The following is a 14,714-nucleotide window of genomic DNA, read 5'->3' as shown; positions in this document are numbered from 1 at the left end:
GAGTTATGGACCGGACAGGAAAAAAGCCTTGTTGACCTTTGACCTCCAATTGTGACCTTGACCTTTAAGCTAGAGGTCCGGGTTTTGCACATGACACGTCGTCTCATCATGGGGAACATTTGTGCCAAGTAATAATAAAATCCCTTCATGGATAAAAGAGTTATGGACAGGACACGAAATTGCGGACGGACAGAATGATGGAATGACGGAAAAGGGCTTTCCTATAGTCCCCGAAACTGGTTTTCAACCAGTAGGGGACTAACAATGATCTGAAACACCGGAGTCATTCTAAAAGCAGAGCTACACAGGGAGCTTATATGGGTTATTAAATATTGCAACTTCTGTTTTACCAATGATTATATGACACTGCAACAAGACCATTGCTTCTTCTTACCTTTAGGTACAACATCAAGTTACTCAGTGTCTGTGCCATTGTGTCTGAGGTATCCAAGAGGACCTGAAAATAAAACAGAAATCCTTCATAACAAAAAATACTTCACACCGAATTAATTTAATGTACATAATAATTATGAATTTTTCAATTTATGATAATTTAGGTGCATAACAAGTACTCATGGTATTGAAATAAGAAAAAGTGCCTGGCCAGAATTAATCAGGATAGCCAAGATAAAACCAAACCACTTTTAACCTTGACACAGGTTTATATGAAGTGTCTTACAGCTAGACCATGACCCCTTTTAAGCATAGTTAACCCTATTTAGAGGAAAATTTTCTTTTATGAACATACAGAAACAAAGAGCTAAATAAAATATTTTATACTTACATTTCCATACAGGTTCCACAGAGTTTCAATACTGAGGAATTTCTTCAAGCTCACACCATTTTCCATGAATAGATGTACAAAGTCAACGCGATCCTGAACCAGGGCAGTGAACATGGCATCATACAGTGGGAGATTCTGAAAAATTACAGTACATCTTTTATTAAAAGGTCACTTCAGGGAAGTGCAACAACAGCAATCAGACGAGACAAAACACTGAACTACTCCAATGCTGGACATTGAAACAGGGCATATCTGAGGAAACCAGAGCTATCACTGAAGTGATTAATAGATTAATACCACCCATCCTCCCCGCCCACAAAAAAAAAAAGAAAAAAAAAAGCCTGCTTTGTCAGAGGAAACAAAACATTTCATGTGTGAATTTTCTGAATTGGTAAGATATATTTAAATAAGTGGAGAAAATTGGAGGTACAGGTCAAATCTTCATCTATACCAAAAAAAAAAAGTTACGCACATTTTCACTCCATGGATATTGTCATTATTCTATGTATAAAGGGGGCATAATCCATAGAATATTTCTGTCAGGGTATTGGAGCTTGTGTCATATGATGTGGGAGATGATGTGGAACAACTCTTTCAAGCTTGAATAAAATCAATTAATAACAGATATAGTGAAAATGCATAAAAAAAATAACACAAGTATGCCCACGGGCAGAATGTCGAGCATGCCAGCTATCAAGTGTGACAATGACCTTGGACCTAGGGACCTGGTTCCTGCACATGACACTCTGTCTCGTGGTGGTGAACAGTCATGCCAAGTTACATCAAAATCCCACCATGCATGAAGAAGAAATGTTCCGGACAAACTTCAATTTGACCTTTGAAATCTGTGACCTTGACCTTTGAGATAGGAACATGGGGTTTGCCCATGACATGCCTTCTCATTGAGGTAAGCATTCATGCCAAATATAAACAAGATTGGTCTATGCATGTCAAAGTTATGGTCCGGGCAAAATCAGATGAATGCAAGGAGGGACACACGCACGGACACACATACACCAAACTGCCAAAAGTGGCGACTATATCGAGCTCACCTTAAGTGGGCTCAACAAAAAAGGGGGCAATTATTCATCAAATATAAATGCTAGATGTATAGATCTTGTGTCATATGATGTAGCTGTCAAAAAACTTTACAAGTTTGAATTAAATGCATTTAGAAATAACATAGACAATATGAAAGTGTACCAAAACTGTAACCCAAAATTCTAAGTATAAAAGAAGTACCATTCATGGAATATTTCTGCCAGAGTTATGGACTTGTGTCATACGGTGTCTGTAGCTCTTGCGCTAATATTTTATGAATTATGCCCCTTTCATAAGGTTTTTTATGCACTTTTAATACTCTATCAATGGATTTGATTCAAACTTTGAGTAGCTGTTTCACATCATCACCAACATCGTATGACACAAGGGCTGTAAGAAATACTCCATGAATGGCATTTCTTTCATACATCTTGTACAAACCCTCCAATACTGCCTTTTATCTTGTGTAATCGTCTGCATACCTTCCAATATTTGTCTGTAACCTGTTTCATTTTGTACATACCTTCCAATATTGCCTGTTATCTTGTGTGAAGATCTCGTGCCTGGCTATATCACATCTGTTCCAGGCGAGAGCCAGTGACAACTGAGCATTGGCATTTGTCTTGTTAGCTTTCAATAAAGCATACAGGATAGCTCTGTCTATATCCTTAGTCTCTGCCTCACCAAGGTTGAAAATGTTTATCTTGACAAAAATATAAACATACACAAACAATAGGGCCATGATGGTCCTATATCGCTCACCTGTTATCATTGCACTTTAGGACTCAGAAAAAATATCTAAGTCCAAAGGACAGTAACAACAAAGGGAAGAAATTTAACCAAAAAGAAACTAGAGCTATCACTAAAGGTGATGAATGTACCCCCCACATGCACTGACACAGTACATTGCAATTTGACACACACAAGACTGCATAATTATGTGGACTGTATGTATATAGACTGTATGTATACAGTATAGTAACAAAAAACAAAGTCCCATAACTATGCAGAATATTTATCTAAAAGAATGTAACATGCCCCATGTGCAACTAGGGTTGGTACTGATCACTTGTGTGAAGTTTCATTAAATTGTGTGCAAGCGTTTGGTAGATCAGGCACGCACAAGATTGCATATGCAGACTGTATGTACATAGTATGTTAACAAGAAAGAAAGTCCCATAACTCTGCAATTTTTGTCGCTGAAAGAACCTAACATGCCCCATGCACAACTACTGTTGTTACTGATCAGTTGTGTGAAGTTTCATTAAATTGTGTCAAGGGGATGAGGAGAGATGGTGCCCACAAGATTGTGTCTATGTCTATAGTAAAGTAACAAAAAAACAAAGTCCCATAACTCTGGAAAAAAAAATTCTGAAAGAACCTTACATGCCCCATGCACAACTACTGTTGTTACTGATCACTTGTGTGAAGTTTCATTAAATTGTGTCCAGGGGATGAGGAGAGATGGTGCGCACAAGATTGTGTCTATGTATATAGTATAGTAACAAAAAACAAAGTCCCATAACTCTGCAAAAATTTTTTCTAAAAGAACCTAACGTGCCCCATGCACAACTACTGTTGGTACAGATCACTTGTGTAAAGTTTCATTAAATTGTGTCCAGGGAATGAGGAGAGATGGTGCGCACAAGATTGTGTCTATGTATATAGTATAGTAACAAAAAAACAAAGTCCCATAACTCTGCAAATTGTTTTTCTAAAAAAACCTAACATGCCCCATGCACAACTACTGTTGGTACTGATCACTTGTGTGAAGTTTCATTAAATTGTTTCAAGGGGATAAGGAGAGATGGTGCGCACAAGATTGCGTCTACGGACAGACAGACAGACGACCAGACGGACAGACAGACAGACAGACAGACAACCTGAAACCAGTATACCCCCCCTTACAACTTTGATGTCGGGGGGTACAAAAAAAATTCTTACAAGGTACAGATATGTCAAAATCCACCTAATAATTGGTGGTACCATCCATGTTGTACCACAGAAAAGTGGTCTTGGTTTTTCCCTACGGTCAATAATAAAAAAGTTACTAAATATAAGCTATTTATAGTAAAGTAAAAGGAAAGTAATTAAAAAAAAAATTATTTAAGTGAACAAAAGAAGGATCTGCCAAATAAATCTGTTGACATAAATGAAATTTCAGATCAGTATCTTCATTAGTTACGGAGATATACCCATTTTAATTTGAAATAAAGGGAGGTAATTTGACATAAAATCAGTCCATAGTTATCTACCCTGATTGGCTCAGTCCAACTATTAAATGACAATAATGAAATTTCAAGTAAGTTCTATTAGTACTTACTGATATAAATCCATTTTTATTACAATCAGGGGAGGTAATCGGATATAAAATAACTCTGAACCTACGCTTGGATCTGATTTGTCATGGAATCCAAGAATTATTGTTGTTGAAGTTATTTTGGAAGTTTGTATCAAATAAAACCATAAATGAAGTCTCTATATGGCTGCAAAAGCAAAATAGCCAATTTTGGACCTTTAAGGGGCCATAACTCTGGAACCCATGATGAAATCTGGCCAGTTCAAGAAAAGAAACAAGATCTTGTGGTGATACAAGTTGTGTGCAAGTTTGGTTGGTATCGAATTATAAATGAAGCTGCTATTGTGCAGACAAGGTCAAAATAGCTAATTTTGGCCCTTTCAGGGGCCATAACTCTGGAACCCATTATGGGATCTGGCCGATTCAACTAAGAATCAAGATCTTATGGTGACACAAGTATTGTGCAAGTTTGATTAAATTCAAATCATAAATGAAGCTGCTATTGTGCAGACAAGGTCAAAATAGCTAATTCTGGCCCTTTCAGGGGCCATAACTCTGGAACCCATAAAGAAATCTCGCCAGTTGAAGAAAGGAACCAAGATCTTATGGTGATACAAGTTGTGTGCAAGTTTGGTTAAAATCAAATCATAAATGAAGCTGCTATTTTGCAGACAAGGTCAAAATAGCTAATTCTGGCCCTTTCAGGGGCCATAACTCTGGAACCCCTAATGAAATCTGGCCAGTTCAAGAAAGGAACTAAGATCTTATGGTGATACAAGTTGTGTGCAAGTTTGGTTAAAATCAAATCATAAATGAAGCTGCTATTGTGCAGACAAGGTCAAAATAGCTAATTTTGGCCCTTTCAGGGGCCATAACTCTGGAACCCATAATGGGATCTGGCCAGTTCAAGAAAGGAACCGAGATCTTATGGTGATACAAGTTGTGTGCAAGTTTGGTTAAAATAAAATCATAAATGAAACCATTATCGTGCAGACAAGAAATTGTTGACGCACGCACGGACGGACTGACAACGGACGAAGGGTGATCGAAAAAGCTCACCTTGTCACTATGTGACAGGTGAGCTAATAAAACAATGAACTATTTTCATTACAACAAGAGCTTTCTGTAAGACAGCGCACTCCACTATTCGGTAAACTGCATATGCTTTTTATTTAGTCAAACTTAACGTAAGCAAAGCTGCAACTTCTAAACCATGATTTCCATCATAAATCATGATTCTCATGAATACATTAAACATTTTCAAGTGTAATGTATAAACACATGCAAGATTTGATTATGTTCATTCAAAGATGTTTCATTTCTCTTCAAACACTTGTTTTTGAAGTTTACTGCTTTAAAAGGAGTAAGCTGATATGTTAATATGGCCAAGTTTGTAATAACATGCATTCTTTTACACATTTTGGGACAATTTCATTTAAATCTGATGAATGTGAGCCAGGTGCATGAAGAAAGACTACACTATGATTTGTTTATCAGTTTACCTGTGTCTAGACCATATAATTTGTTTACCAGTTTACCTGTGTCTAGACCATATAATTTGTTTACCAGTTTACCTGTGTCTAGACCATATAATTTGTTTACCAGTTTACCTGTGTCTAGACCATATAATTTGTTTGCCAGTTTACCTGTGTCTAGAGCATATAATTTGTTTGCCAGTTTACCTGTGTCTAGAGCATATAATTTGTTTGCCAGTTTACCTGTGTCTAAAGCAAATAAATTGTTTGCCAGTTTACATGTGTCTAGAGGATATGATTTGTTTAGCAGTTTAAATGTGTCTTGAGAGTATGATTTGTTTACAAGTTAACATGTGTCTAGAGCATATGATTTGTTTACCAATTAACATGTGTCTAGAGCATATGATTTATTTACCAGTTTACATGTGTACAGCATATGATTTGTTTACCAGTTTACATGTGTCTGAGGCATATGATTTGTTTAACAGTTTACATGTGTCTAGAGCATATGGTGTTTACCAGTTTACATGTGTCTTAAGCATGTGATTTGTTTACCAGTCTACATGTGTCTAGAGCATATGATTTGTTTACCAGTTTACGTGTGTCTAGAGCATACGATTTGTTTACCAGTTTACTTGTGTCTTAAGCATATGATTTGTTTACCTGTCTACATGTGTCTAGAGCATATGATTTGTTTACCAGCTTACATGTATCTAGAGCATATGATTTGTTTACCAATTTATGTGTCTAGGGCATATGTGTCTAGAGCATACGATTTGTTTACCAGTTTACATGTATCTAGAGCATATGATTTGTTTTCTAATTTATTTGTGTCTTGGGCATAATTTGTTTAACAGTTTACATGTGTCTAGAGTATATGATGTTTACCAGTTTACGTGTGTCTAGAGCATATGATTTGTTTACCAGTTTACATGTGTCTTAAGCATATAATTTGTTTACTAGTTTACATTTGATTTGTTTACCAGTTTACACGTGTCTAAGGCATATGATTTATTTACCAGTTTATGTGTGTCTAGAGCATATGATGTTTACCAGTTTATGTGTGTCTAGAGTTTATGATTTGTTTACCAGTTTACATGTGTCTTAAGCATATTATTTGTTTACCAATTTCTAAAGCATATGAATTATTTACCAGTTTACGTGTGGCTAAAGCATCCTTCAGCTGACGCAGACATTCAGCAATTTTTTTGTCAATATTATCCGTGGCTTTCCATGCAAACTTCATCCTTGCAACATGGGTCATTTCCATATCAAAGTCAGATGGAAACTTTGACTTGTCCTCACTGAATCAGCAAAACATCTATCATCAGCTTATGTCAAACATTACAAACAAAATGATACTTTTTTACAAAAGCTTTCACCTCCCACATACAATCTGCAAGAGGGCTGCGGACAGCACAACTTGCTTATTCCAACTATGATGTCTATCACTGGAAGCATAAATTTCTACTTTCAGATTTTTTTCCTTTCTAAAATGTAGTCCTAAAAATTTTAGTCCCCATAATTTTAGACCCAATGGTGTTGCATATCATACATAAATGTGTATTATACATAAGTTTTATGGCACTGACTGGATTCCCTCTGACGTTTATTCATTCCTGCCATTATTCACATATTTCTGGCTCCATTTCAGAATCTTAACTGAAATAGTACTATTTTGTCTCATACTGGTAGTGAAACTGAATAAACAATTAATGCTTTTATTTTCATATTTAATAACATACATATATATAAATCTCAAAGGCCTTAATTAATAAAGTGGAATTGTATAAGCTCAAGCTTTGAAAAAACTATTTTTGGGAAAAAAATGAAAACAGCACTCTCCAGACTACTTACTTTTTAGGATCTTTAGATAGTAAATAACCATAAGCTAGAAAATCAGCCGCCCTGCCTGAACCATTGAGCACGAGAACTGGAATGTTCTGCTGGACTGCCTGCCACACTGTCTTCATGGTGTTTACCCCACCCTCTACTACCAGCATCACAACTGGTACATTCACACCTGCAATTAAAGTTTATAGTATACACTGAAATACTGGTTATGAGTACCGTATAGCGGGTTATTTCTGCGGTCAAAAAAATCTGCGTTTTGGTTCCAAAAATGGTGGAATAAATTTCTGCTTGTTTTATTTCTGCGTTTTCACATAAAAGGAAGAGAAATTTCTGCGTTTTCAATACCAAGGGGGACCCCTTGAAGTAATTCCCTGCATGATGCGTCATCGTGAGAATTACTAGCACGTGAAAAACCATTAACTAAATTTGTTCAGAACAGTATTTTCCAATGCTAGCGGAGTCAGATGGTGTGTATGATACATATTTGCCCCTAGATTTAAGGGTCCCTGCAGTTCCAGAAGTTCCCGTGGTAGACGCAGAAGTGATTACATTACTTAATTTATCATTTACTTCTTGAAGCACACTCTTGCCAATTAAATCCTTTGGTCCACTATCATTTTCAGGAACAACAGATGTATCCTTTCTCTTTATGTATCGTAAGAAACTCATTCTACCGTTTTTAAGTCCAACAACAATTGTACAAACTACAACTGCAAACTACAGTATATGGGTATAAAGGTTATATAAAGGTTACTAAAGCATAGGTAGGATGATCTTCACATGGGATTAATAAGAACAAGTCACGTGAAATTCACTCAGTTCATTTTATTCACAAAAAAGTTTTCTGTGGGATTAACAGTTAGGACTTTAATTGACCATCACACTCAATTGTACCATTATCGGTAACTGATAGATCACGACGGTAATTTCCAGAAATAAGACAATCCTATTGTTAACTTCGGATTACCTCGGATAACATAGCATGAAACAACGGTGGTGAAAAAAATACAGATTTATTTGCGGTTTAAATATTTGCTTCATAAATATTCTGCTTGAAATATTTTTGCGATTATACCGAGAGACCGCAGAAACGCAGAAATATTCCACTCGTAGAAATAACCCACTATACGGTACTTGGAATAAATAACAGAGGACTGTGATGGTTCTATTCTGCTCATCTCAACACTGTTCAAATTACTAAATTTTCATTTAAAACAAGCGAAACAACAAGAAAACTACTTTTTTGACAGTTTCAATTACTGTCCCAGGAATGTGCAAGTGTTAGAAATAGATAAACATACTCTGTGTTTCTGCTACTCCAGTTTCGACTTTTTCTGACACATATCTTTCAAACGTGGACCTGAATTCGATCTCTCTGCCAAACTTTCCCTCTGTTCCATCATCAACAAGCATAAAATGTGTATGGTTGTGATCCAAGGGTACATCACGACCTTTAACCTCAGACACATCTTCCAAACTGTATGTGGCTGGGAATAAGCCTTGATCCTATAAAAATGGATGATTGTAATAAGACTATTTTAAGTTTTTTGTAGCAATAGTAACAACAATTTCAGATGAGGCTTATTATCTACACTGCACTCTACCTATATTAATAATATTCTTTCCATATATAAAGCCCTCCAATTAAAGCCCCCGTTAGAAAAAATTCTCATTCTCCAGTAGCAATACCTAAAGCAAAATTACTGTTTTCACTTCCTCAAAGCGAGACCTTTCTCCATGTTAACCTTCACCCTGCTAATTTCAAAAATGGACTGGTCTATTATTCAATTTGGGCAGTACCATTTATTATTTAATCGGGGTGTTCACGACTGAATAGCGGTCTGCACTGGTTGCAAAGGCAGAATCACTTGTTGCCAGCAGGCTTAAAGATAATTAGCCTCTCTGTTAGGATTCGTGGAATGCTCTTGAGTGTCTCCCATCCAGCTGTCAGGCCAGTACTGGTTCTACCCAGAAAAAGAGTGCTTCACATGTTTCAGTGATTTACACTGAGCATTTTAAAGAAACTGGAAATCTATTTACAAACAGCTAAGACACCAGGTATCTCTTGTATCTGAATCTATCTTGCAAATTTTTCTTGCCTCCCAAATAGCTGCTTGTAAGACCTCTATGCCTTCCTAATTTTAACAGCTTGCAATTGTTCAGGAGTAAGAAGTAGAAATAGAAATATAATTCCTAGTATACTCCTTCCAAGTACTATGAAACACTCTCTTAAGTCTTACCTCTTCTCCATCCAAAGCCTCTCTGTTAGCAATACATCCCCAAGTAGCAATACCCAGAGCAACAATATTGTTTTCACTGCTTCCGAGCGTTATGAGATGGTCCCTCACAGCTTCACCTACAAATTGCATCACCCCTGTGGCTGTTCCTCCAGTTATGATCCATGCACCTATATAAAATCACATGAAGAATTCAACAACACGAGTGAGGCTCAAACCCACATTGGTGAGGGGCAAGTGTTATGAAGTCAGGGACCTTAACCACTTAGCCATATAGGACCCTCATCCCTATTTAAGATGTCATCAACTGACCATGAGCAATGTGCTAAGTCTGATAGGTGTAATTCCAAAGAGTTTATTTCATTAGCAATAATGCCAAGTACATTATATTTCGGTTACCTATCAAAATGACTAACAGTTGCAAAAGTGTTCGGTACATATTAATGACAAATTGGACTGACCTGTTGTAGTTGCGGCATTTATGAGGCCTCGCTTGAAGACAGCCTTTAGTCTAGGGTTAAGGTCAAACCTCTGAGCTCCGCCGGTCACTGAGATCAGCAGTTTAGGTATCGGGAGCTTCCAGTGATCTGTAAGCAAGGTCCACAGGTTCTCCATTTCTGTAGTGGGGCATAAACGAATATACTGAAAGTAAATATCAATCTAGTAAGATTATTTATGCAAAATCTATAGATCATAATCACATTTTAAACTACTGTGAAATCACTTTTATTCTTAGGGAACTAATCTGAAGGTATTCTGTGAAAGGGGAGTGGTGGTCTAGTGTATAAGGTGTCGGCCGCTCAATCCAGGGGTAGTGGGTTCGAGCCCCACTGGGGTCATGACATGACTTCTCATATGACACCAGTACTGGTTTTCCAGGAAGCTGTCTCGAGAGTGGCTCCAATAAGCTTGAAGCTTTCATCACAATCGAGCTAAAACAAATTAGCATAAACTGAGGTATTCTGTGATTCAGAGATGCCATGAAATTAAATACCAACCAGTTAACAAAACTATTTATTTAACTAACAAGAGGGCCAAGATGGCCCTAGGTGACTCACCTGAGAAAAAAACCATAACAGTGTAAACATGTTTGACCTAGTGATTTAATGGAAAAATTTTCTGACCAATTTTCATTAAGATTGGACCAAAAATGTGGTCTCCTTAGTGTAAACAAGTATTTTCTTCAATTTGACCTAGTGATTTAGTTTTTGAGCCAAGATGACCTACATTCGAACCTGACCTAGATTTGATCACGGCAATCATTCTGACCAAATTTCATCCACCTCAACTGAAAAATACAGTCTATCGGCTATCGCATACAAAACGCTTTTCTTTGATTTGTCCTAGTGACCTAGTTTTTGATCCCAGATGACTCATATTCAAACCTGACCTTAATTTCATCAAGGCAATCATTCTGACCAAATTTCATGAAGATCAATTGAAAAATACAGCCTGTATCGCATACACAAGCTAAATGTTGACAAACGACAGACGCCGAACATCAAGCCATCACAAAAACTCACCTGAGCATTGCTCAGGTGAACTAACAAGAGGGCCATGATGGCCCTATATATTGCTCACCAGAGTTGATCTGGCCTACTGACCTAGTTTTTGATCCAACATGACCAAGAGTTGAACTTGACATAAAGATCATCAAAACAAACATTCTGACTAAATTTCATAAAGATTTGGTTACAACTGGCCTCTAGAGTGTTCACAAGCTTTTCCTTTGATTTGACTAGGTGACCCAGATTCAAACTTGACCTATATATTATCAAAACAAACATTCTGACTAATTTTCATGAGTTTTAAACTTAAATTATGGTCTCTAGAGTATTGAGAAGATTTTTTCCTTTGATCTGGCCTAGTGACCTAGTTTTTGACCCCATATGACCTAGATTCAAACTTGACCTAGAAATCATCAAGCCAAACTTTCTAAGTTTCAAAAATATTGGGCCACAACTGTGGCCTCTAGAATGTTCGCAAGCTTTTCCTTTAATTTGACCAGGTGACCTAGTTTTTAATCCAACAGAACCCAGTTTCGAACCTGACCTAAAGATCATCAAGACTAACATTCTGACCGAGTTTCATAAAGATTGGGTCAAAAATGTGGTCTCTTGAGTGTTCACAAGCTTTTCCTTTGATCTGACCTACTGACCTAGCTTTTGAACCCATATGACTCAGATTCAAACTTGACCTAGAGATCATCAAGACTAACATTCTGACCAAGTTTCATAAAGATTGGGTCAAAAATGTGGTCTGTTCACAAGCTTTTCCTTTGATCTGATATACTGACCTAGTTTTTGACCCCACATGACCCAGTTTCAAACTTGACCTAGAGATCATCAAGACTAACAGTCTGACCAAGTTTCATAAAGATTGGGTCACAAATGTGTTCTCAAGTCAAATCTTGACGGACGATGCACGCCGACGGACGCGGGACAATGACCGGTCACAATAGCTCACCTTGAGCACTTTGTGCTCTAGTGAGCTAAAAAATAGAAAAAAAAAACAAGAAGCTGCGTTCAATAAACGCTTGATGCCCCCGGTGGCATCCTTGTTGATACATAGCAACATAAGTCCAAAACGAGGTCAAGTTCAAGGTCAAACTGAGGTCAGATGACGTCTGAAGATGAGGAATGGTCACAGGTTACATATGCATTAGTATCAAGTCATTCGAGTAAGGGGTATTGATGCTAGACAAAATGGTCCCATTTGGTTAACCAAGAGATGACCCATATAAAGCAACCTAAGTCCAAAATGAGGTCAAGGTCAAACTGAGGTCAGGTGATTTCTGAAGATGAGGAATGGTCACAGGTTACACATCTGCATTAGTATCAAGTCATTCTAGTAAGGGGTATTGATGCTAGACGAAAAGGTCCCATTTGGTTAACCAAGAGATGGCCCATATAAAGCAACCTAAGTCCAAAATGAGGTCAAGGTCAAGGTCAAACTGAGGTCAGGTGATGTCCAAAGATGAGGAATGGTCACAGGTTACATCTGCATTAGTATCAAGTCATTCTAGTTAGGGGTATTGATGCTAGACGAAACGGTCCCATTTGGTTAACCTCGTACGGACGGACGAATGGACGGACGAACAAACGGACGGACAGGTCAATCACTATATGCCTCCCGCATCAGTAGATGCCTGGGGCATAAAAAGGAATTTATGTCCTGATAATAATTATAACTCATTGGACTCATTATGGAAAAAGCATTAAGAACTTACAGGTGAGTTGTATGTTTCCTGTCCAAACCCCTGAAACTGTATGACACCAAATGAGTCCGTTGGTGTGGCCTTCGTGTGTGTTTTATGATGCCAAATCTCCTTCCCATCAATAAACTGCTTGTGTAAATCAGGAACCGAGATATTATCAATTTCATGCCACTCCACACTTCTTCCACACTGACAGTTTTTCCTGTAAATAAAACAAAATTATTAGAAAATATTTTTCTTTTAATGCTAAAGTACATGAAAATCGTACACAACAACATACATGTATCTGTAATCACATGTATATGTAAGCATTATCATAAAACAAGAGCACCGCCTTGCGGGTGCTGACGCTCATCTGATTTTTTTTGTGTAATAGAAATATTGTCCTACCCATGATTTTCTAAGTCTAAAAAGGGCCATCATTCTTGCAAAAAGCAAGATAGAGTTATGTTTCTTGATGTACAGTGTCCACTTATGATGGTGAAAAACTGTTGCAAGTTTTAAAGCAATAGCTTTGATAGTTTATGAGAAAAGTTGACTTAAACATAATACTCAACCAAGAAAATGATTTTCTAAGTCCAAAAGGGGCAATAATTATTGCAAAAATCAGGATGGAGTTACGCTGCTTGCTGTACAGGGTCAGCTTATGATGGTGAACAAGTGTTGCAAGTTTCAAAGCAATAGCTTTGATAGTTTAAGAGAAAAAGTTGACCTAAACATAAAACTTAACCAAGAAATCTGATATTTTCTAAGTCCAAAAGGGGCCATAAATCTTGCAAAAAGCAGGATGGAGTTATGTTTCTTGCTGTACAGGGTCAACTTATGATGGTGAACAAGTGTTGCAAGTTTTAAAGCAATAGCTTTGATAGTTTAGGATAAAAGCTGACCTAAACATAAAACTTAACCAAGAAAACTGATTTTCTAAGTCCAAAAGGGCAATAAATCTTGCAAAAAGCAAGATGGAGTTATGTTTCTTGCTGTACAGGGTCAGCTTATGATGGTGAACAAGTATTCCAAGTTTCAAAGCAATAGCTTTGACAGTTTGGGAGAAAAGTTGACCTAAACATAAAACTTAACCAAGAAATCTGATATTTTCTAAGTACAAAAGGGGCCATAAATCTTGCAAAAAGCAAGATGGAGTTATGTTTCTTGCTATACAGGGTCAGCTTATGATGGTGAACAAGTATTCCAAGTTTCAAAGCAATAGCTTTGATAGTTTAGGAGAAAAGCTGACCTAAACATAAAACTTAACCAGGCAACGCCGACGCAGACGCCGACGCCGACGCCGACGCCGACAACCGCTCAAGTGATGACAATAACTCATCATTTTTTTTCAAAAAATCAGATGAGCTAATGAGACAAAACAAGAGCTGTCAAAGAAGACGGCAAGCTTGACTATTTTGAAGTTTGATATAGAAATAGGGAATATATCTGAGAAAATTGGATCTACTACTGGTGTGACTTATACCCTAAATGTGGATGATGATGTTGGACAACAGTTTAAGATTGATTCAAATTCATTTAGTATTAACACAGACAGCAGATGCATCAAAACATTAACCAGACTTTTTAAGTATAAAAGAACATAATTCATGGAGTATTCCTGTCACAGTAAAGCACTTTGTGTCGTATGTGGGAAACTATATGGAAGACATACCGGTATGTAAGTTTGAATCATATCCATTTATTAGTAGTAATTTGACTGAGACAAAGTGAATGTGCACAAAAAATTTAACCTGAAAACGGGGGCATATTTCATGAAATATTTGATTCAGATTTATCAACCTTGTGTCATGTGATGATATAT

General features: G+C 37.1%; 1 protein-coding gene across 4 annotated transcripts in view; it reads right to left on the bottom strand.

Annotated features, from left to right (window-relative positions):
- LOC123562001 (transient receptor potential cation channel subfamily M member 2-like) overlaps window positions 1–14,714 on the bottom strand; it is a 98,817-nt gene that overhangs the window by 64,169 nt on the left and 19,934 nt on the right. For all 4 annotated transcript variants that reach the window (XM_053531197.1, XM_053531203.1, XM_053531209.1 and 1 more), the window contains exons 7-15: window positions 12,920–13,109; window positions 10,152–10,332; window positions 9,694–9,860; window positions 8,755–8,959; window positions 7,457–7,622; window positions 6,753–6,903; window positions 2,349–2,528; window positions 785–919; window positions 395–457 (exon numbers count right to left, since the gene is read on the bottom strand). In XM_053531197.1, coding sequence (XP_053387172.1) covers window positions 395–457; window positions 785–919; window positions 2,349–2,528; window positions 6,753–6,903; window positions 7,457–7,622; window positions 8,755–8,959; window positions 9,694–9,860; window positions 10,152–10,332; window positions 12,920–13,109 — 1,438 coding nt within the window. The remainder of the gene's footprint in view (window positions 1–394; window positions 458–784; window positions 920–2,348; window positions 2,529–6,752; window positions 6,904–7,456; window positions 7,623–8,754; window positions 8,960–9,693; window positions 9,861–10,151; window positions 10,333–12,919; window positions 13,110–14,714) is intronic.

The sequence above is a fragment of the Mercenaria mercenaria genome, chromosome 2, assembly GCF_021730395.1.
Source record: "Mercenaria mercenaria strain notata chromosome 2, MADL_Memer_1, whole genome shotgun sequence".
NCBI classification, from domain to species: domain Eukaryota; kingdom Metazoa; phylum Mollusca; class Bivalvia; order Venerida; family Veneridae; genus Mercenaria; species Mercenaria mercenaria.
This window is presented reverse-complemented; position numbering and strand designations above follow the sequence as displayed.